General features: G+C 38.8%; 1 protein-coding gene across 3 annotated transcripts in view; it reads left to right on the forward strand.

Annotated features, from left to right (window-relative positions):
- PRMT8 (protein arginine methyltransferase 8) overlaps positions 1-21,722 on the forward strand; it is a 58,593-nt gene extending 36,871 nt beyond the window's left edge. For 2 of the 3 annotated variants that reach the window (XM_048294222.1, XM_048294221.1), the window contains 7 exons: positions 3,291-3,354; positions 6,482-6,624; positions 7,017-7,104; positions 10,651-10,766; positions 15,316-15,466; positions 18,319-18,440; positions 20,271-21,722. In XM_048294222.1, coding sequence (XP_048150179.1) covers positions 3,291-3,354; positions 6,482-6,624; positions 7,017-7,104; positions 10,651-10,766; positions 15,316-15,466; positions 18,319-18,440; positions 20,271-20,354 — 768 coding nt within the window. In that variant the 3' untranslated portion in view covers positions 20,355-21,722. The remainder of the gene's footprint in view (positions 1-3,290; positions 3,355-6,481; positions 6,625-7,016; positions 7,105-10,650; positions 10,767-15,315; positions 15,467-18,318; positions 18,441-20,270) is intronic. The other variant, XM_048294220.1, reaches the window with a different exon arrangement.
- The last annotated feature ends 2,977 nt before the right edge of the window (positions 21,723-24,699 follow it).

A 24,699-nucleotide genomic window follows, 5' to 3' on the forward strand; every position in this document is an offset into this window, starting at 1 on the left:
GACTGCCAATGGAAACAGTGAGTGTTCCATTTAAGAAGCAAACATTTGCCATGAATTATTACATAGAGCTGTGATGTTCCAGTTTCTTCTCTACAGTTAGATGTGATTTTTCAAATAGCATGATGTGGGAACTGTTGACAAATGCAGAGTGTTGGTTTTTCAACCACAGAACTCACTCTCCTCTTACTCACTCTTCTTTGGGTTCAAATTCATCAACCACTCTGTCTGATTCTTCTTATCCCTTCTTATTCACTGTTGGAACTTATTCCTTGCCACTACCTAAGCCAACTGCTAGAATTATCTCTGGGCCTTCAAGAGTTGTAAATCATAGAATCATTAACTTAAAGACGTATCAAGTTGCCCAAGGACATGGCCAGTCCGATTTGGAAAATCTCCAAGGACAGAGACTCTAAATCCTCTCTCAGAACCTCTTCCAGGCCTAAAATCAGCAGGAATTTCCCTTGCCACAGCTCATGATTACTGACTTTTGTCTTGTCCCCGTGCATTTCAGAAAGGAGTTTGCTTTCCCTGCAAGCCCTTTTGGGATACTTTTATATAGCTTTTAGATTGAGGGGGATCTCTTCTACAGCCTGAACAGAACCAGCCCCCTCATTTTCTCTTCTTTCTTCACCTGCTCTGAGCCCTAACCCTTGTGGGAGGGTAACAATATGTCATGAAGTGATGTTCATCTAACCGGGGAGCTGTTGTAAGAAATGTAGAGATAGGATTGGCACATAGCTGTCAGTGCTTGGGAAGGGTCAGTGAAGGACACAAAAATACATAAAATATCCCTTGAAGCCTTGGTTCATCTGCTACATTTAGTCATACAAAATTCAGGACAATCCCTGCAGTAGAACTATCTGAATTCTATGGTATTTTCAGACAAACAAGACAGTGCGGGTAAGAAGGAGTTAAACAGACACAGAAGATGAAGGCTCATGTTAGCTGCTTTGTATAAAAGGTTGGTGATGAGGACACAGCCCAGGGGAAATCTGGGAATCTTGTGACTGTTTGAGGAAGAGACTGCAGTAAGAGAGGAGACATTTGCATCAGTAGATTGAAGCGGAAGTAAAATGAGAGCAGAGGTGAATATACACACACAGAACCAGATACAGTGGAAGCAACTCAAGGGTCCATGCTGGGATCATTACTGGTTAATATCTTCATTAAGGACAAGAGAGAGTGGGATTTGAGTTCACCCTCAGCAGGTTTGCAGATGACACGAAACTGCATTGTGCAGCTGGTATACTTGAGGGAAAATACGCCACACAGAGGAGTCCTGTCAGGCTTGAGGAGTGGGCCTATGTGAACCTCATGATTCTCAACATGGCCAAGGAATCAGGGCAATCCTTTGAAGGTCCCTTCAAGCCCAAACCATTATATGATTCTGTGATTATAAACTCAGGTACAGACTTATTTTATTGGAACATGCACTTTTCATAAAATCCAAATGCTTTGCAAAATAGGCCAGATTTGAGCAGATCACTGACTTGAAAGAAAACTGAGAAAAAAAACCTGACAACACCAATTTTTCCTCTGTTTCTTCACCTACAGAATTCAGGGTTGGGGTTTTTTTCTGAAATGAGTTGCTTTTTAAATTAAAATTCAGCCACACTATAGAGTCCAAGTCAAAATGCAGATGAACAGCTTTAGCCACCCTAAAGCAAGTTTATTTTCTGAAATATGTATTCCTTCATGAAACATTGAAGTGTTGGAGTTTTTTATTCTTTTGCTTCTTTGTGAAGGAAGCGGGTTTTTGGAACGTTGTCATCATTCATGAGAGAACTTTTTATTTCTTTGCACCTTTTTCTTTAGAAGGGTTGGAAAGCAACCTCCAAACACCTACATATGCATTCTTTATTTAAAAACCATCCAAAATGGGCAATGTAATTAAAAATGTCAGACAGATATGAATAAAGACAGGGAAAATGAGTATAAGGGCAGTAACTAGAGATGGGGCACACAGTCTGTCCAGTTTACAGTAAGGGAGGAACCTGGATGGAGCAAAAGGATGGCCCTCACCTCAAGGTATTTCTTCCTTGAACTCTCTGGACTGGCACTCAGGCTTTCCTTCCCACCAGGCAGTTTTATTTTATGCTCAGGCCACAGAGCCAGACATTTTGAGGAGTGGTTTACATGCACGGGCAAGCTAAGCAGAATTAATGCTTGTGTTCCCATGGGGACTGGGATTGATATTACGACTGCTATTACGTCTGTTTCATGGACAATATAAAAACAATAAAGGATTTTTGTGTCCTTGCACCCGCTGTCCTGCCATCTGTGAGTGCTATCACAGAGGTCAAGCACAATTTAACTTTTAGAGATTAAATGGGATTCACTGGATATATAAACCACTTCATTAGAGATAATATAGTTCTATTTGACGTTCCCATAAGGGAATTAGAGAGACAAGGATTATGCAAAGTAGTATCGTCCGTTTAATGCCAAATTTGGAAGAGGTAAATTAGGAACTGATTCAGTGACTACAAGCAACTTAGGCCTTCATGATTTTCAAGGAGCACAAAACCCAGAGAGATCCATGGAATGTAGCTTTTCTCTAAAAGATAGTAAAGGTCATTGCGAACGTGCTTTTATGCTAGTACACAGATTTTACCGAGTTTAAGGGCAAATCTAAAACTAGGAGGTACTCTGTAATTATTTTCCTAGAAAAAGCACTGAACTGGTCAAAGAAAAATCCGTGCAGATCTGGATATTCTTGTAAAGAGAAAATTTCAGTCATTTCTTATGTGTAAAATGCCTGCATTCTTTTGGAATAGCAGCTTTGCTAAAGATTATGGATTTTTCACATAGAAAACAATTGTTTCTTGGCATAGACCAGTACTGGCATATTTGAATTTTAATATTATTCACAAAGTTTGAACGTATTTTGTTTTAAAATACGTATGGAAATTTAGCACCATCCTAATTCATTCCATTCAGCAGATTTTTGTGGGGGAGGAGGCAATATTCTAAAGTAGCAGGAATAAATTAAATAATATAATTAATAAATTACATACATTTTGTAGGTAGAACCTCTCTTTTTTTTTCACATTTCAACAGTTTTCAAAGCAGTCTTTCCTACAGGAGCCAGTTTAACTCAGACACAGACTGCAATTTAAATATTAAGATGTCATTAATTATTATCCTCCCCACAGGTTTGATTTACTCTTTATCAATGGTTATATGCTCTGTAGAGTCTTCACTGCCTTCAGTAGATGTTGTTTTTATTCACAGAGCTGAGATCTCTAACAGATAAATTCCTCTTTATCTCATTTTTCTTTTTTTCCTAGATTGAATGCTCAAGTATATCTGACTACTCAGAAAAAATTATCAAGGCCAACCACTTGGACAACAGTAAGGCATATATAATTTTGTTTTTCTTTCAGGAAAAAGAGAAGATAACAATTTTGCTTTTTCTGATTTATTTATGTTGTGTGTTTTATATGTAAGTGGTAGTTTTGCAGAGTTTACTTAGGTAATTACCAAATTAAACACCTCATTCTAGGCACTACAACAATTCCTCACTGAAATTACTGTTATATCTACATTTATTTCTAGGCTCAGAGATTACAGAAGTTAATAGGACTTACCAATAGGCAGTTCGGTTTAGCAAAGCAGAAGGAAGACCCTATATTAGAACTGAACTTATCAAATTAATTCTGCCATTTGAATTCCACCTTCTCTCTTAAACAGAATTGATGTACAAACACCCATACTGCCATTCAAATTGAAATGATGTTTAAAGTAAAAATTTTTCACTAAGATTTCTGACTCCCAACTTTAAAAAAATACTTCAAAACCTTATCAAAATACACACTCACACAAATGAAAATGTTCAATTCATAAAATAAAAATATCATATAAAACTTCTTTTTTACTTGAAAAGAAAGCTGGTGAAATTTCCAAGGTTGTGGAAATTCTAAATAGAAAAAAACCAACCAACAAAAACCTAGAAGTAACCCCAAGCTACTGAAAACTCTTAGCACAAAATAACCCCCGTCAAGTTCTATTTCATGCCTTCAGTCCTCCTCCAAATCACAGCACACAAGATATCTTTGTAACAACCTAAAAAATCAGTCTTTTTTTAACTGAGGCTGTGAGACAGCTCCTGTTTAAAAGTGCTTTTTTGTGAAGAGCTTGCCTTTGCTGCAGAGCAGGTCATGGCTGGGCTGCACCAAGTGCCCCCGCTTTTTGCTGGGTCTGCGCTGATGCTCTGCCCGCACATGCGCAGGAATGGATTTCTGTTCTGGTTCAGATCTGTTCTAATTTTTGTTGCTGTCACTGGCAGTTTCTGACTAACCTCGAGCTCTCTGGGAGGAATATTTATTGCACATCACGGGTGTTCAAGTGTTGTGGTGTGAAACAGCAGTGACGTGGGATATAAGAGGCCAGCCAGTGAATGCAGCTCTTCGTTCAGGAAAAGAAGGAGGCAAAGGACTAGAAAATACTCTTCTCCACAGTAGGGATAAGGCACTAAAGCAGGGAGGTGTGACCTCCTTGGTTGTTCTGAACCTTGGATGCAGAGGCCATATGTTCCCAGAATGGTCTTTCATCCGCTAGAGACACAAATAGCACACCACAAATCAATTTGCATTTGGATTTCCAGCAACAGGAATTGTGTGTGAGGGGACCATTGTCAGAATAAATTAGAAGGTTCCAGTGTGCTCCAGAGGGTGCAGAAGGTATTTATCTCTGCTCCTTCCTCCTGTTTCTACAAGGAGCAAGTCATTGGGAAACCGTGGAGGAAGAATCAGAGCCCCCTCCCTTTGGCAGGAGATTTGGCAGGACAGGTTCAGCAGCCACCCTGACTGCAGTTTGGTCTCCAAACTGCACACCTGGACCAACATTTACACTTTCACACTCTACACTGACCCACATTCACTTTTATTTCTATGCAGTCAGGTAGTGAGCCAAAGGATCTTGTTGGTCATGGAAAATTTTCTTTCCCCCTCCCACGCCCCACCCCCCGGCCGGCCCAAAAGTTGAAATGCAGAGTCAGCAAAAGGGGCTGAACCAAGAGAAAACCCACTGTTTCCAGAAGAGATACATACAATACATCTGGGGACAGCACAGTTTGTTCCCACATGATGCCTTATGAAGTAAAGGGAGGTGGAAGGAACCCGTGCTGCTGCAGCTGCTGCAGCTGCTGCAGCTTACACTGTGACTGTTCTAGGTGTAAACAGGGGGCTTCAAAGTCTGCTGGTATGTCACTCTGGCAGCTGTCAACAGTGCTAAAATTCACTCCAAAAGAATTGTGGCAGTGAAAGTTCTTGGGAGAAAAGAGAACTAAAGAGGGCTCATGGCTGGAGCATATAGGCATGAAGAGCTTTCAGTAAAACAACAGATAAACTGTTGAACTACTAACTGTGAAAGAAAGGAGTTTAAATAGCAGCAAAGAGAGGAGAGCTGTGCTCTTTTCCAGTCAGGTTGCTCTTATCAGCTGATACTTTGTGGTACCCGTCTGAGTCAGAGTGTTCTCAATTTATTAGGGGGCCAGTCTGGATTAAAAATTTGCTACTCAAATGAAGTGGCCACATCTGGTTAGAGTAATACTAGTACTGCATGTATTTGGGAAAGACAAAGCCTCCTTTTCCCTGGGCTGAGTTCTAAAAATCACTCAACCCACACTTCCACGCTCAGCCAGCTAACCTAGTTCTAGCTAAATTAAATGAAATTAAATTAAATTAAAATAAATTAACTTTTCCAAAACTGAATGTTGACCATTTCATCAGTAGAAGTTCCTATCATTAAAAATTGCCATTAATTAAGAGTAATAATTTTATCAATTGGTAATGGAAAGTAGAATATTCACCTTATTCCTAAATTTCAAGTGCCTCTGTTACCTTGTCAAGGAAGAATCCAGAACCATGAGACTTTATCCACTGCAACAAACAGTATAAACAGCAGAGAAAAACAAGCTGAAAATTATTTATCACAAGCTGAAAATATATTTGGAAATAAGAAATATTATTTTAAAAGTAGAAATGATTGGTGACTTCTGTAGTGGTCCTAAAACAAAAGTATTTGTTACAACTGAACTAAATATGGCCCACCATTTAAATATTCATGTGTAAACCTGCAGGGATGTTTAAAGGCTTCTAAGTGGATTCTTTGCCTTACTTGGTCAATGATCTAGAAATCTGCCAAATTCCAAAGAGCATTGTAAAATGAGATCATACAGATAACCAGGTAAGGCCTGTTTTTCTGTTGGTTTTAGACATGGTGGGTTTTTTGTTTGGCCCTTGGATTTTGGGTTGGTTTTTTTTTTCCTTTTATACTGATACTAAAAATTCTATTTATTATACTTACTCTGAATAGTTTTTTAAAAGTGTGAAATGCATTGAGTCACATGGAGTCACCCCTTATCGACAGGCATTCAAGAAGAGAATCATATTGAAAAGGTCAGCCTGACATTCACCAGAAAGGAACTTAGTCAGGTGTTTTATTATGTGAAACGTATTTCTTTGGATTCTCTTTTCAGTAATCACAATATTTAAAGGTAAAGTGGAAGAAGTTGAATTACCTGTGGATCAAGTAGACATCATCATCAGCGAGTGGATGGGTTACTGTCTGTTCTATGAGTCAATGTTAAACACAGTCATCTTCGCACGAGACAAGTGGCTGGTAGGTGCTCTGCATGTCGTGCTCCTTGCTGGGGCAATCATCATTTATTTTCTGACTACAAGCTTTCCCTTCCCTACTGTTGCCATAACAAGACACGGTTACATCTCCAAGTGCCATTTCTTAGGCTTTAACGAGGAGATAACAAAGGGAACCTCAGTGAAAGAGCTTTGCTTTTGATTAAGTGCTGGCTGGCGAAGTTTGCTAGACACTATCTAATGACATTGCCACAGGCTGCAAGAGTGGCTGAGGTTAAAGCTGGTGTGACAATCTGACAGAAAACAATAAAGGCATGCAAGGGGTGCTTGTCTGGTTTTTGTATGTGCAGTTCAAAATGTGATGTCTTTGTCAGGTGAATAGATTACGAGATCCATTTCCCCACAATTCATCAACAGAAACCTGGAGGGCTAATGTTTCCAGACCGAGCTGCTTTGTACGTGGTAGCAATTGAAGACAGACAGTACAAGGACTTCAAAATTCACTGTGAGTAAGCACCTGCCAGCAACCCTTTCCTATGGCTATTTCCCTAAAATATTTCATTCGTAGTAGCCTTCTGTAAGCTCTTTGCAGGCCAGAATTCCAATGTAAATGTGAACTCTGAGAAAATGTTGGTCTGCTGATAAATTCGGGAAATTTGCTGTAATTTCAAGTGCACAAAGGAAAGATGCATGTATAAATTCATTAAGACTTTGCCTTGAGTTATATTAATACCTCTAGATGTATTTAAAATGTGGATTATAGGAGATTCAATTTTGTTGTTGTTTTGATAAATATATAATCCATCGTAACAGCCACAAAAACCAGTAATATTCTTTTGCCATCCAGGTCCTTATTTTTAGTTTTAACACAACAAAAACATAAAAACAGTAAGATGCAAATAAATTGTAAATGTGAAGAAATAAACCAAGAAAAAAATTGTATCTCCATGATAAGCTTGTCAAGAAGAAAAAACCCCACAATATGTAAAGCTTTTTTTAACACATTTTGTGTGAGAATTTTCAAATTAAAAATAAGGATCAGAAATTTAAATTTTACTTACATGTTAAAAAAGGGTTCTAATTTTATTTTTTTTATACTTCATAGATGCATAAAATTGACTTTTCCTTTGCTTTTTAAATGTTGGGAGGGTTTCCTTGAAGTGTCATTGAATGACACTGCTGTTAGTGACATCTACAAGTGACCCAGTCCAGGCTCCTGCTCCAACCAAGTCAGACTTCACAGTTAAAGCAGGTCACCCACAGGGCCCTGCCCTGCAGTCAGGAGATGGGGATTCCACAGCTCCTCTGAGTGAAGCACCCTTAGGAGTAAACAAGTTTCTAAATATGTAGGCTGACTTCTCCTTGCTGAAACTTGCCTTCATTCCCTCTTCACCTGAAGAGAAGCTGACTTTTTCTTTGTTTCTGTGGCAGTGGACAGCAATTAGATCCCACCATAAGTCTTGCTGTCTCAGGCTAAGCAAAGCCAGTTTTGCTGGACACTCCTTATATCTTAGCATGGGGTTCACATCCATCGCCACCAGATTGTACTGCTGGTTTGTGTTCAACTTGTCCCCACATCACCCAAATTTGGATTGATTTGATCATAAGATCATAATACTTGTGATCAAACGAACAAGTTTTGCATTATTGCATTCTTCTTTTCCTTTCAACTTTTTTTGATTCTATATATTTTTCAGAGCTGGGCAGTTTCACTTAAAGGTATTTTCCATTAGGGAATAAAAAATCTCAAAATTCCTAAGGAGGTTTATTAACCAAAGATAAATGAGAAAGTTTGAGTTAAATTAGTGGGTTCAGACAACCTTTAAATAAAAATGCCTAACTCCTCATTCTTTGCCTCTCACCTCCTCCCAGAAAAGAAGGCTTGGTGTTTCTGTAATCAAATTCAGTGCTAATAAACAGAACTGCCAGTTGGTCAGAATTGCTATTTTGGGTCAAAAGTGAGCCCAGTGCAGTGGGGCAGTGACAAGAATTCTCTGTAGGTGCCAGGAAGGATTATATCTCCTCCTCAAGCACAGTCTAGATTTTTCTCCTCAGTTATGTGATGACCTTGACAGCTAAACTCATTACAAAATGTACAGATTCAAATGGATGTATGAGGCATCCATTCTGTAAAGGAATCAGGGTCGTTTTGGCCTAAGATCCTTTATGGGTTCTTTCACCTTGCTTTTGAGCCCCTTCTTTTCTAGACCTTGAGTCTTTTTCTTTTCTCACAGACAATACTTCTGTTTTCAACTTATTTCTTTTTTAGTCATTTGAAAAAATGTTTCAGGTTGTTTTTTCCTCTTCTAAAATGTTGTTTACCTTGAAGACACTTTATTTTCTGATCTCACCTCTGATTTCCTTCCCCCCCTTACCTTATATACCTCTGTGTCTTCAGTTATTTCCACCTCACTACCCGTCTGTGCCACCATCTTGTCTCTCCTTTCCATTTATAAATGCTTGATGGTGTCTCCTTACATTTCAATTTTTCATCTTTTTCTGTCTTAAGGAGGAGAGAGTCTTGCCTTCATATGAGATGAGGGGCTGAGCATTTTAAAGGGCATTCAAGAACTGTTATATTGATTAAGAAATAATGCAATATGAGGTTTCTAAAAAAATCTAACTTCAGATTTTTCCAACTGAAGATTAATGCCACAGAGTACTGCTATAGTCAATTACTCTGATTTCCTGCAAAATGTAAAACATATAATTTTACTTTTTACCTCCTGTGACAGCTGTCTGCCTAATACAGATAAAGGCACATATTTCAAAGGTATCCCATGTAGGCTGAAGTACAGTAAATGATGGAGACCCCAGTAATAAATAAACAATTAATAAACTGTTTCTTCAGGGTTTCCTAGTTAGTCTTTTCTGAGTAATCACATAGAAACACATGACTTCTATAAATGTAATCTGAAGTTCGCACATGCTCATGATGCCTGAAACAAAAGTTTTGAACACCAGCTCCCCTGAAATGTTGAGAAACTCACAGCCCAATAAAGAGATAACAAAGTGGTATCAAAGAATCATTCATGCCTATATTCTTTCCAGTTTAGAAATATGCAGATTTTTCTATCATATTAGTTCTTCAGTCATACTCCTCTGGAAACCCCAGTAGCTCAAATGCTATGCTCTGAAAAAAATGAGACATTTCAAACATGCTCGCAAATGTGTTTATGAGTGAACTTTGCTTTTTGTTCAAACCGTTTTTTAAAATGCTCCCAGTATTCAGTTTAGACTTTTAGATGAAGCAGTGAATGGACCTTGACTTACATCCTTCATAAGACTAAGATTTTACTTGTTTGAAGGTTCTTCTTTTCACTTTGTTAAGCAACCTTAAAAGCAAAGCCAGTGTACTTTTCCATTTCTCAATGTTTTCATTTTGTGCAAAAAATCCTCAGCATGATAAGAAGCATCTGTTGGAACAATCAGAAGAACTATTCAAATACAGAGGATTGGCATGACTTTTAAATCTTTTCAAAGTGAACCTTTTGCTTTTCTGTCATGATATACATGCAGATTAGAACCTGCAGTCCCAACTATTGAGACACACCTGCAGTTCTACTCCTGCCAGTAATTCACTTGCTGAAACTAAAACTACTTAAATAATCACAAGAGCATGTAAACTTCTGATTGAGTGGCAATCTGTGGGGAAAAAAAAAAGAAAGTGTTAAGCAGCATGGATAGGAAAGGATAGCATCCCTAACAGCTATTCCCAAGACTCAGCCTGACATCAGATGATTTTGGGCAACACTCACAAGTGTCTAAAGCCACAAAAATCATTGAAAAATCTCATGTAACGGTTTTGGAGACACCCAAAAAAAAGGGTCACTTGTTCAAAGATGTACACTGAGGGCTTGTTTTGCCACAACTGCATTGTCTGTAAAGTAGGAATGATGACATGGACAACTGGAACAGGGACCAAAGAGCTAAAGGGGGCATCTGAGAATTAGGGGATGGTAGAAATTCTTTCAAAAGAAAAATGCTTTGAGAAACAAAAAATATTTTCTATTCTTACTGCTAACCTTGACAAATCCATTTGGATTGACAGGGTGGGAGAATGTGTACGGCTTTGACATGACCTGTATTAGGGATGTTGCCATGAAGGAGCCCTTGGTGGACATAGTAGATCCAAAGCAAGTGGTGACCAACGCCTGCTTAATAAAGGTTTGGTGATTCCAAATATACCTAATTATTATTATTAACTGTAGGATTATTTTGGGACCTGCTGCTTATGTTTTGCTACTATCTTTGCATGCTTTGAACCAGCTGCAGAATGCTGTCATCACAGAAACATGTAACACTATGAAGGAAAATTGTGCAGTTTTGAATTAGCCAGCACTTGCACGTTGCACATGCTCAATACTGTCCCATGACCTGAGCATGAACATTGATACCTTGATTTCTTACGGAATTCCCAAAAGCAAGATGTTCCTTGTGTCTCTACTCGTCTGGTTACTGCAGGCTGTAACTGAAGACTCTTAAAAATTTTGCATGTGCAAATACTGGATGAAGAGAGATGTGGTGTACTTAGATATGAATTTGAATTGCCCTACCTTCTCATAAATAGAGGTTGGAAATTACTGATAGCATGCTGCTGAGGAGAAGGGGTAAATGATTCTGTTTGCAGTAAGAAAGTCTGAAGCGTCAGTTCTGAATTGACGAGGAAATAACTAACACCAGAACACGTGATCAGAATTGGAACTCAATTTATTTGTCTAACTTCCTAATTCTTAGCCTTATGTAGAATGTTACTGTGCTCTCTCAGCCCCAACATCTGCACCCAAAGGTTAACTGGTACGCTGCTCTAGATGTAAGACAGAATGGTCACTAACCCCTGTTCACAAGATGATGTTAACAATGCAAGAACTACCTGCAGGAACACTTGAAAGCTCTAAAATTCCCTACACGTGAAGGAATCCTCCTCATGTGGGACGACTCTCATGAGCAAGGCTGTCTGCATCAATAGCAGTGGTCATACCAGGTCCATGAATCCAAGAGTACACTCACTTATCCCAAAGAGTCAATTCTAACTTTTCCCTTTCACTTTTTGCCAGTAACAAACACAGCATTAAGTATTCCCATATGCAAAAGGGAAAGCCATGCCTCCAGTCTGCAGAACCTTTACTGAAAGCAGCAAAAAGGAACAGAAGTAAAAACTCTACATGAGTACGTATGCATGCACAGTCCATCTGCACTGAGGGGAACACAAGATGGCTGTGCCCGAAAACACCCTGAACCAGAGCAGCTTAAAATTGCATTACACACAAAAGAAACAGCTATTTAGACTCTATGAAATATGTCCAGAGAGAAAGAGATCAGGGAGCAAAATGGGTTGGCTGCTCTGGAATAAAAAGCTGCACACCTGTAATTGAAGTGCAAATCTAATGCTTTATTTAGAAGGTCTTTGAAAGTAATTTGGTTTAAGATGACAGACAAAAATTTTCAAAGTGTGTCTATTCAGGTTTTATATTTAGTTTTGACATCTTTTGTCCATAAACTGAGTGGTGCTGTTCCATGTAGAGGTACCATGGGAGCAAAGCAGGTAATAAATACACAAGCACAAAGCACCCTCCATTCCAGAATCAGTCACTAATCTCAAAAACTGATCACTAAAGAAAGAGAAAATTGTCAATGAAAAGCATGAAGGAGGGAGGTTTATGTTCAAGCTAGCAATATGGAAGCAGGAAAAACAGACTCTGCAGTTATATATTTTTTAATTTAGTTTGCTTTTTCACATGTTTTATTTATATAAAGTGCATTTCTTTCGTCCTGAAAATATTTGTGAATTCAGAGAATAATATTAGCCTAAGAAAACATTTGAGAATAAACAAAGCCATAATGTTTAATTATTTAAATGTTTTATTACAGCACTTTTGGATAGCACAGCTTGTTCATATTAGATTCACAGAGGGATTTTTAGGGTTGTATTTAACCCAAAGCCAGCTAATTTAGGGTGCCTACCAAATGAATCTGGGTTCTCTCTACATTAGTCAGTGGATGGACTAGTCACTAGACACATTCCTCAGAGACCAGTCAGAGTCTTGTGCTTCTGCAGTTATTTCAATTCCCAATTTAGACACTCTGAATTGTTCTACAAAATCAGCAAAATAAGACATCAACTGTGCATGCTGTGTAGCCATGACACTTATCTAAAATGCTGGAGACTGGAGTAAAATTCCCTCTTTTGTACTCCTCAGAAACTGGATGTAACCCAAGTCCTGGATGCTTTAAGGAACTTCAGGCACTAGGCCACAGGTGCACTAGGGGTGGTGCATGCAGGGAATGCGGCATCCTCTCTCTTTTGAAAGCCATTCCCTTTTGCATGGTCTCTTAAATACATCTGAGGGGCACAGGAATTGTCCTGCCAAATAGGAGTCCTTGTTTAACTTCCAAACCAAATCAGCCAGGGAGAGTAGTGGGAACAAAGCGTCTTCAAACCACCAGAATCAATAACTGAACTCAGGAGAAGTGTACAGGTGTCCTACTGAGGGCCTACTGCTGTCAGTAACACTGCCAAAAAAAATGGAAAAGTTTGTTTCATACTTAGTAAAACAGTTGTGTTTTCTTCTCTGATCCAAAACCAAACAAATAAACAAGCAAACAAAAACAACCAAAACCAAAAAACAAAACAAAACAAAAAAACAAACAAAAACAAAACCAAAAAAAAACCCCAAAGAAAACGTGAAAGAACTCCACCAAACCCAGCCATCCACTGAGATTTGAATGTTTAGCATATTTCCATGCTCACAAAATCCTAGCTGACTAACCTGACTGTCTGGAAAGGAGATCAGGAAAGAGGTCCCTTGGCACTCTAGAAGCAACCTTAACTCCAGTTTGTATCATTTGTCCCCTGTGCAGTTAGCTGTAATGAGTGTTGCCATTTTAATTAAGAATATATAGTAGCCAGAGTATAATTCAAAGAGATTGCCAAAACCAGACTTGGCCATTCTCAAAATTATATTAGTTAATAAAAAAGCCCCCACATTTGTCTCATACCTTGCATTGCAAAAAAGCTATGTTTCTGTCCTTAAAAAAAGAACTGCAGAAGTGACCAACAGTTTATCCAGGACATCTGTTCAGTATTTTTGAGGAGGTTCTACTGACTAACGAAAATATTTCCTAGTGCTTTTGATTTCCCTTTACCCTGCAGAGCCAACACAGCTCAGAGAGAGGGAGCTAGTTCCCTTTTATGTACCCCACCATTAGACTTAAGTCCCAATTTCCCCACGGTGAGATCACTCAAAAGACACCAAAAACTACAGAAGTCTGCAGTCACCCACCAGTCCAGTCTAGCTTGGCAAAGCAACTTTTGCAGGCTGCCATGGAATTCTGCCAGGAGACCTCAGAAGTTCTCATTCCTACTTTTTTCTTACCTTGTTTGGAGGGGGAAAAACCAAAAACATTTTAAGGTTATCACAGCTTTAAGAGACCAATTATATGCATAGGTCACTGATAAACACTAGTGCCTCAGGGTGTCATTGCAATGCAGTAGAATAATTTTCATGATGATTAAGTTGTTCTTGAGCAGTAATGTTAACGAGGCAGGCCAAAACTATGGCTTGCTTAAATCATCTCCCTGTAAGTTTTCTAAGTCTCAGAAACACAAATGGGGTCCATGCAAAGGCCTCAGTAACTGAAATATGGCTGCATCTTTCTATGTCTGTTTTTGCAGACTTACCTTAAGTTATAGAAGGCAGTTTCTACAAGAGCCCTCTAATGGGCAGTCTAGACTCTGTTCTCCACTTCTGCAGTGCGAGTCTTAAGAAATGCTGGTAAGGTCAGAGACGTGATTCCTGACTTCAGCTGGTAGAGTAGAGAATATTTGGATTTCTGCCTACAAAAATTCTGTTTCCCTATAGGCATGAGCAATAGGGGTATGAGAATGAGCAGTGAGGGTACCAGAAAGTGCACAGGAAGCATTCCCCACAGAACAGTACTTCAGACTTACCATCCTCCCTATCATGACTACACGTTTTGGAAACAACCCAGAGAAAAGCAGTACCTTGCTGGGAGAATCAGATCCATGTGAAAAACACACTCCAAGCCTTGGACAGTGAGATTTAAATATTGATGGAAATAAGCAATCTTGAAGACTACATCATTGCTTCCAACTACTGCAATCAAGCCATAGTATGATTTACATGGTTTGCTTCTGTCTTGCTCAAGAGTAAGATCCCTGTGCTCACTGTTGGGACTGACATAGGACTAGAAAGCATCAAAAAGCAGGCCACTCTCATGCCTCAAATGTTTTGACTGCTTGACACAGTCAAATCACTTTCCATTCCAGAGATGCACAAACAAATACGTTTGTTTTTATTAAAAATCCAACTCTGGCATCTGTCCTCATGCTGACGGTCCCTGATGATAAAAGGTTTTTGAACTGGGACCTGTATCTATCAACATCTATCATGCCTGTATTTGTCAAAGCACCTTTTTACCTTGATTTTCTCCAGCTTCTAGAGTCCCTCCCTGCCATTCCCAAGAACACACACTCTTCAGTGAGTGTCCTCTCTGTCAGCTTAGTCAGATAACTGGATCATTTGCTCATGATTTGATAGATTAGAATGTACCTCTGATTTCTTACGGTGTTAAAAGGCTGTCAGTCATCTTTGTGTCTGATCATTAAATGAAATACTAAAGTTCATCACTTAACACTTACCTGAGAGTCACAGACAACTGCGTCTAAATGTCTTTTTCTTTCTCTTCAAAACAGGAAGTAGACATTTATACAGTGAAGACTGAAGAATTGGAATTTACTTCTGCATTCTGCCTCCAAATTCAGCGTAATGATTACATTCATGCCTTGGTCACCTATTTTAATATTGAATTTACGAAGTGCCACAAGAAGATGGGATTTTCTACAGGTAATCTGTATTTCTTTTGATTTCCTTTCTGTTGCTATTAGTCTATCAGTGCTGCTGATTAGATGGTACAGGAAGGTTTAATGTACCACCACGTTTGAATTTCAGTGATAAAAACCATTGTAATTTTGGGGGAGATAAGCAGGATGGGAAAAGGACAACTGCTTATAGGAATTCTGTGGAAACAGAGGCAGGGTTTCACAATGGCTATCAACCTTAGAGCTCAGCAGGAATTTATGTTCCCCACCAGTTTTAGCAAAATCCTGAGTCAAATTTCTCAGATTAGACAGGGAATTATCGGCTCAGTGAGAGATAGAAGCTCTGCATCCTAGTTTTCCCCAAATCCAAAACTCAACAAAGCTCTGGCTTGCCCCAGAGTCTAGAAAAAAACTATCATTTTTTCCAAGCTATAAAAATACCCGTAGTGATTATGTGAATCGTCTCTAACAACCCAGCTGGGAAACTCTAACTTGCCTTGGTGACCAAATATTTAAAGGAATAACTCCATTCCCTTAAGGCATTGTTTACAAGACTGAATAAACCAGAGAGTGTTGCAATTGCCTGTCCTGACTGCCAACTTGTACAGCCTCCTGTCTCAACAGGAGCAGTCAGTCCACGAGGATTGCAAAGCTTGCAGTTGTAGCAGACAGGTATTACCAAATACCCATCTTCCAAGAAATTTTAAAATATCCATTATCAGTAGATGCCTTTTCAGGTGCAGTCTTTGCTTCAGTACATACAGGTGAGACAGCCAGTCATGCCTGTCAATTTTTTTTTGCATTTGCTTCATTACAGGTACCTAAAGATATAATAACAGAAAATGGCCCTGCATGCACAGCAAAGAAATTGGCTGATTTTCTAGTGGATTGGAGAGTTCGGCACACTTTTGGTGTTCCTTACTCTCCCACCAGTCAAGCCATTGTTGAAAGAACACATCACTCTTTAAAACATTTTCTAGATCAGCAAAAGGGAGGGTTAGCACAGGCAACACCACAGATGAGGTTAAGTAAAGCTCTGTATGTCTTTAATTTTTTAAACAGCTCTTTTGCAGAGCCTGATCCACCAATCTTCAGACATTTCTCTAACAGTACAAGAGCAAAGTTAAAAGAAAATCCTCCAGTGTTAATTAGAAACCCAGAAACCTCATCCTGTAAAAACCTCATCCTGTAGACAGCCTGCATGTAGACAGGAGGTTGAAGGAAGAGTTTCTCTGCCTCTGTTTAATTTATCATGGTAAGGTAGGGCCAGAAGAAATTACTCCATAAAAAGGTCGTTTGGCCATCTGCTGCTGAAGGTCACCACTGTCTAGAAGACTGGTGTAGATTCTCACCTGGTGTCTGTTGGCAAAGCTCTAGTGAATTCAGTAAAATAACCAGTTTGTAGGACATGACAAAGTGCCACTTCATTGATGTGTTATTTCTTAAATGATGAATAAGTGTGTAATTTGGGGTGGACTTGGAGACTTGGGCCTGTATTACACTCACCCCTACCCTGTTCATGGGGCACAAGTTTCCAGTTACGTCAGGCTTTTCTAGGGAAGATGGCTTTGCACAGGGGCATGCGCACATGTACGTGGGTGTGTACAAGGCAGCAGTTATGATTGAGAATATAAATTCAATTTCATTTTGGTCTAACATGTTTTCAGTTAGAAATTTTATGCAGCCATGTCCAAATAGCAAACAGTCTGGATCTGAACTCCTTCAAGAAGATATCTCATTAAACAATTGAAATTAACAGTCATTAAAACTGTCTGGACACATAGACAGAAATTAGCTGGTACAATCCTTTTCCTTTCAAAGATACCAGTTTGCCAGAACAGTTTATGAAAAAAAGTTGGTTTATATCGGTCTTCTGATTCTAGAATTTTAGAAAACAGTTAAAAATTCCTGTCCTGCCAGTTTTTTTAAAAAGCATCAGTATTTGTCCAGTCACAACGAATTTTCAAGGCTAAATATTTTTTTTTAAATGTTCACATTGAAATGAAATAAGATCATTATTTTATTAAACAGTGTTAATTATGATACAATACAGTGACCTCATGTGACTGGGGAATACAAACAGAAGAAAAATAAATTTATCAGAGGCTTTTTTTGCCAGGCTAGGAAGTCTCTGTGCTTGTACAGCTATTCTTAGGTTCCTAGATCCTCTTGACTGCAAGAGTGGTAGGAACCAGAAGTGACCAATACAGGTTCATTAGGCATTGCTCAAAGATTGGCATTTAAATCAGAAATAAAATCAAATAAGTAAATTAAAAGCCTGAAATTGATTCTGCTACGCAAGACTAGAAATTAATTTAGACCAGTTTCCATCTCTGGAAAATTGCCCAAAATGCCTTTTAAAAGTCCCAAAACAGATCAAGGTGCAAGTGCCCTTTCATCAGCTCTATCCTCCTGGAAACTATAAAATCTGCTGTTTTGGAATCACTAGTCAAATGTTTCATCTGTGAAATTGTGATTAATAGTTTTTGATGAACCTTTCCTTCATGCTTCTGTATAACTTTTTTTTTAACTAATTTAGGCTTCTGAAATTCAAAGCACTTAGTGGTAAAGATCTTCCCAATTTGAACACGTGTGGGTTGAAAGGAGAGCATTAAAAAAGTGCCTATTTTGCCCTGTAACCCATTTTGCAGAATCCTTCTTGCTGGGTGTGATTCACATCTGGCATATTCCAGTAAAAATTAGAAGACAACCCACTGACACTCAGCAGAATTGTTCTGTTGTGAAGTATGTTTGCTAATATAGTACATAAAGCATTCTATGAGAAGAAAGGGTTTTTCCCAATTGTTCCCAAGTCATAATTTGATTTTCAAGGCATGTAGGAATTTTCAATAAGTGATATCCATACATATTTTTTAGCACCTGATGCTCCTTATACTCACTGGAAGCAAACTGTCTTCTACTTGGAGGACTATTTAACTGTGAGACGAGGAGAAGAAATTTATGGGACTATATCCATGAAACCAAATGCAAAAAATGTGGTAAGTCAGCATCCCTGATCCTAATTCCACCTCTATTGATCACAAACTACAATCAGCAATAAAGAAAATGAATAGGACTAAAACAGTGAGCATGCTAAAGGCATTCATGTTTATTAGTAAGAGCTCCAGCCACAGCTTCACCAAAGCTGATGAGAGCAATGATAAAGCAGTGCTAATGTTACAGAAGTCAACCTGCAAAGCAGGCTGGCATGGGAAGGCAGAAACAATTCAAATACATCACCGAGTCAGCTGCCCTCTGCAATCAGCTTGACTGATTTTTGTGATGCAAGCAGGCAAGGGGCTCTTCACACTGTCACTGAAATCAGTACAAAGATCCCTTCTGCCAGCACAGGATGATCAAGTGTAAGTACTTCAGTTCCACATCTATGGGCACTGAGTGATTTGCCACTCAGTGCCCAAGGACAGTCCAACAGGAGATTAAGTAACACATTTCAGAGGAATGCTTGTATTGAGCATGCTTGAGTTGAACTCACTGATCAAATCTACTTGAGCTCACTAATTGAGTGATAGGGTTGTTTAAAAATTGTGCCTTTCCATAGAAAATACAGATGCTTTATTTAAGACTACAGCTAAAGCATGATGGATATCACACAACCATGACTGCTGAAAACTTCCTCAGTTTCTCTACTGTGGGCTAAATCCTCCTGTATCAGTTATTCAGTGCTTCTTTTAACGTGTAAGGAGACTGTGAGACATGGTCTGATGGATAACCCATGGCTGAATAGAATAAGACATGAGAAGTATGGCTTCTGAGAGAAACACTGGCACCATTTTCTGCCAAAAACCTTGAGTAGTATCTCTTCATTTTCTATTACAGTAAACAGCAGTTAAAATAACCTGGTTATCCATCTATGCAGCTGTTGTAATTATTGAAAAATTACATTTGTTAACTGCAACAAATCTTAACATTTCATTGTCTTCTCTTTTTGCATTGATTTTCCATTTTCCTACCAAACACAGATTGGATATTATTTTCATAGTGCTGTTGATATAGGGGGAGAAATAAACACAAACTTGGCATTAAAACAAACACATTCACCCCTGAAGCTACTTGCTGCGAGAGGAAAATAATCTGTTTCTCACCCTTGTGTTGTCCTAGGGGGACTGGAATAGGTTTTTTGGGTTAAATGTATCAATTTTCTTTGAGGGAAAAATTAATAAAATACCTCAGATTTGTTCACACAGCAGTTAGCACCTGAATGCAGATTTAGGTGCTAAAATTAATGTGCTCTTGATAGCTGTCATGAGAGAGAAACCACCTTGGTTCAAAAGGATTTGCTCATGCTTTGTTCTTCTGAAACACAAAGTTTTTGAAAAGCTTGCATAGACACAACTTCCTTCTGTAGGGCTGTGTAGTGCCTCTTCCCTGAAAACGTGTCATTACAAGATAAAAAATTACTAAGGGCTTCTGTACAATGGGAAGTTTACCAGATATATTCTGGAATAACCCCTAGTGGGAAAGCCCTTTAGCCTAAATTAAGAGCATCTCAATGGGGGATACCCTTCAAAAATTTTCCTAGGATACGTATGATAACAGCATTTCAGAAGCTTCCTGGGAGTAACTAGGACACTGAATCCACCTCAGGAAGAGTATAGAAATATGACCTAGGCACGGATTGTATGGTGAATGCTATTACACATCTTACAGCCTGCTTTCTCAGTGTCAGCACCAATTAAAAACAGAGGAAGTTAGAAACCACCCCAGGAATCTCTTGAATCTGCCGGTCTTTTCAACCCAAGCAATGATAACTGCATTAATACACTAAACTTACGGTCTTACTTACATGTTACATTTAAATCTTTTTACAGCGTGACCTGGATTTCACAGTAGACTTGGATTTTAAAGGACAGCTATGTGAAATGTCAGTATCTAATGACTACAAAATGCGTTAGCAAGAAACCTTTCAGAGAGATGAAAACGAGAATTTTATCAAGTCTTGAACTGCTGAGCTTCAAGCTAGGAACAACTGTTCACAAGATTATTATATTAAATACTAGAATGTTTACTCTGATGGAGGGTGGTAACCTGATCTTTCTTGCAGATAGTACAGGGGGCTGGGATCCCACTGTGAATGTACAGTATACAGAACTGTAGCTTTTGTTAAACATAGGAAAAAAAATAAGCAACAGTCTTGAGTGTTCTGGTTAACTTTAGGATGGCAGAAGATGCATATACAAATTGTATTACTTACTGTGAATTTCTGGTTCTTCCAAGCTTTGCATGTTAAAGATGATTAGGGCAGTTTTCTCACTATGAAAGACTACTACAGCACATTACTGTGATAGTATTACTGGACTTATAGTCAATATAAATGAATATATATATTGTACATGAGAAAAAAAGAACTCATTTCATAATAGGAATTTTTGTGATTATTTAATTCTCATTATGCAGTTATGGAAAGATAATGATGTTACCTCTGGCACTACTCTAGGCAGTGATATATTCCATCAACTGTCCAATGTTATAGCTTTGGTAAATATTCCATGCAAAGTGTAGATAAGAGCTGGGCATTTACAGGAAGTTCAACAACTATATTTTTGAATGTCCTCTGAAAATGTGGACCATTCGTTTTGAAATTCACCTTCACAACTGGATGTCTGTTCAGAGCTTTTAAAAACATTAGCTTTTTATCCTTGAAAATATTCTGTGGTGAGTTTTTATAGCTGGATTTTGCATGAGACTTTCAGAAATCAGACACCTAGTATTTAAATGTGATGAATGCAAAGTCTCTGAAATGGTGGATAATTCATGCTTCTTGGCCATGCCATATTTCAGTTCTTTGCAAAATTCTTAATACAAAATAATTTTAAAAAAATAGGAATTAGTGTTACCTTTTGGTGATGTTTTAGATAAGTTTTAAATTGCAAATACTATTCTCAAGAGTGCAGTAATTTGCAGGAGCAAGTTAATGTCTTTAAAAAAAAATGTCGATGGCTTCTGATACTACTAAGATGTCTGTAGCTTTCCCATCCCCTTGAGCCCCTTGTTTTTCTTACAAAATCTCCTGCTTATTGTTAAAATATTAAGTGCTTACAATTCCTCATATGTATGTATCAGGTCTTTTTACTATATGAATGTGGGCCATTTAATCACATGTAATTCATCAACTACTGCATCACCAGTCCTATCTACACATTTTCCAGTCCATCTGGCATTAGGCACTAAATCATGTTCTATCTTGTACTGGATAAGATTGACTAGTTTTTTGCCTAAAAATATTTTTAATCACCTGCAAATAAAGCATACTTGAAGATGTATTTTGCCAGTATTTGTCAACTTCTCACTTTTTAGAAACCTATTTCTATTGATTTTCCCTCCACAGAAACTGTACAGTGCCTCCATTTTCTTATGGTCTAAAGAACATGGTCTAGGGATTGTATCACATGGTATCTATGTAGAGTGAAATTAAACTGTAATTCAGCAGTAAAAGATACTGTTTTCAATTTAGTTCATCATCGTTGTTTTAAAGCACTTTTCTTTCATATTTTTTGAGTGTGGATGAACAACTTTCCTCACAAATTCGAGTTTATCTGTCAAATATTGCTGTCATTTTCAGGAAATGAGTTCAGCTACTCTCAGTAATGGACTGGAACAAAACCCTCTGCAAGTTCCTTTCTAGTAACACTTTTGTGATTCTAGGAATTTAAGGTAAGGAATTCTACCAGATTTTTTTCTCAGGCCCTCCATTTATATAAATCTACTCAAACGATGTTTTCATCTTCTTCTTTGCCACTAATCACTGAGCTGACTATTACTGAAAGAGGAAAGACTCTTGCTTTGCTTAAATTATACTTTGAAAGCACTTCAAACCATCCACTTCTCTAGACCACTGCATAAATATTTAATAACTTTAATATTAAAAGAATAACAAAGAAGGGAAAAAATCTCATATCTTGTTTAAAATAAGCAAACAAAAAAAAAGACAAATGAGGAAAAAAAAGAAAAAAAAAAAAGAAAAAAAAAAAGAAAAAGAAATATTCCAAAGAGTCTTTACTGAGAATATGTCATTTTTGCCTGACAGAAAGCACAGGTCAAGAAGCAGCAAAAAAACCCCACTAGATCAGAACAGCTCATTAACCAATTTGAGAAGTATTTAAGCATTGCTGTCCACTGTCTGCCCTTTCTGCCTCATCTTTCAACTACTGACAGTGAAGTGTTGGTCTCTCTTCAATAGTGGCCCCTTTGCCTTAGTACTTGAAGCGCCCGTTCACTTTAGTGTTGCAAGATTAAATCCTGACTGATATTATTAATGGCACAGTTCTGAGATGGCCACCACACCTCAGGCACGTTCTGTCCTGGAAAATTAGCTTGTGCTTTTCTTCACATCAAAAAAACCATCATGTATTTCTCCATCACAAAAAGAACTGAGAGTGCCTACTGCAGAGCTGAGTGTCTTCATGTCACAGTGATCAAAAAGCAAATTCAGGCTTCCAAAGCCATTAAAGCTGTTACCTACCAACAAGGCTTTGAAAGCACCAGTGAGTTCGGCACACAGAGGATCAGTTAGGTCAGCATTAGTGAAACAGGTATGCAAAGATCTTGCAGGTCAGGTGTAATCAGCTAGAAGGCTTTCCTCAGCAATCCACCAAGTCCGGGTAACTACCACAGAGCTTCATTTTCTCAAGGCTCGAATAAGGTCTCTCTCCAGGACTGAACCAAAGCCACTGATTTTCAAAACTTTGCATTAAAATATAATGACAAAATGACTGTTGAGAGCTGAAACAGACACATGTTTAAAACGTTTAATTCCCTTCCCACAGACAGGAGAAGAAGATAATGAGCTAAGGTCAGAGCATGAGAAAGAAACTGAAATACAGTATTCACTCAAAAGACTGTCCCTGATGAGTAACACAGCGCTGGAGAAAAGAGAAAGCAGGTCTCTTCTGCCTTGACTCTGATCTTAAGGCAAAAGTATTAAAACTCTTCTCAGGGATTGTTCTGTCACTTGAAACAAAAAGGAGCATCCAAAAAGAGCTACATTCTGAGCATGCTTCTGAAAGGCACAGTGGGCAATTCACACTTGCAGTGCTTGATAGGATTAAGAAAGGAGTCTGCAGTGTTAGGGGGCCACTCTGTATTCCCAAGGTTCTCTAAGGAACAGTGTAGTATTGCTCTATTCTCATAAGCATTTCTTACTTCCAGCACCAAGTAGCCCTTGCCAGATGTCCTTAGTTTCAGGTTTGGGTTTTGCAGGGGTTGTTCTGGGGACCTTTCTGTGTGCAGAATTAGGGGTTTACAGCCTTTTTCTACTGTCTTAGACTTCTAATAGGAGTTGAAACTGTCCAGAATATGAACAAGAATATAACCCAAGGCAGTAATATTTGCCCAGTAATACCTAAGGCATGTTTTTACCGCAGAGCTAATTTGAAGAACCTTCTCAGAGATCATTTCTTACAGGATTTGTTTTAAACTTAATATTAATTCAGAAATTAATTTAGCACATACAGATTTGATTATAGATAACTTCATTCACTTAGAAGGTAAGTTTATAAAGGATACATGGTATTCTATGTATCTAATGAAGAATAAATCCCTGCTTTAAGACAATTAGAAAGAACAAGGCTGACCTGCTGAAAAGCAGTTCTTCAGAGAAGGACCTGGGGGTGCTGGTGGACAATAAGCTGCCCATGAGCCAGCAGTGTGTCCTGGTGGCCAAGAAGGCTAATGGTGTCCTGGGGTGGCATAGGAAGAACATTGCCAGCAGGTTGAAGGAGGTGATCCTGCCCCTGCAGTCAGCCCTGGTGAGGTGCATCTGGGGTGCTGTGTCCAGTTCTGGGCTCCTCAGACCAAGAGAGACATGGAGCTCCTGGGGCAGGTCCAGCAGAGGGGAGTGAGGATGACTGGGGGACTGGAGCATTTCTCTTGTGAGGAAAGGCTGAGGGAGCTGGGCCTGTTCAGCCTCGAGAAGACTGAGAGGGGACCTTATCAATGTCTGTAAGTACCTTAAGAGAGTGCCAAGAGAATGGGTCCAGACTCTTCTCAGTGGTGCCGATCAATAGGACGAGGCAGTGGGCAGAAACTGATGCTCAGAAAGTTCTACATGAGCCTGTCACTTGGTTTGTTCAGCCTAGAGGAGATTGAGGGGAGACCTCATTGTGGTCTTCAGCATCGTCAGGAGGAGAAGTGAGGGGAAAGTACTGACCTTTGCATCCTTGCAGCCAGTGGCAGGACTGAAGGAAGATGAGTCAGGGAGGTTTAGGTTGGATATCAGGAAAAGGTTTTTCATGCAGAGGG

This window comes from Corvus hawaiiensis, chromosome 2 (assembly GCF_020740725.1).
Source record: "Corvus hawaiiensis isolate bCorHaw1 chromosome 2, bCorHaw1.pri.cur, whole genome shotgun sequence".
Taxonomy (NCBI): domain Eukaryota; kingdom Metazoa; phylum Chordata; class Aves; order Passeriformes; family Corvidae; genus Corvus; species Corvus hawaiiensis.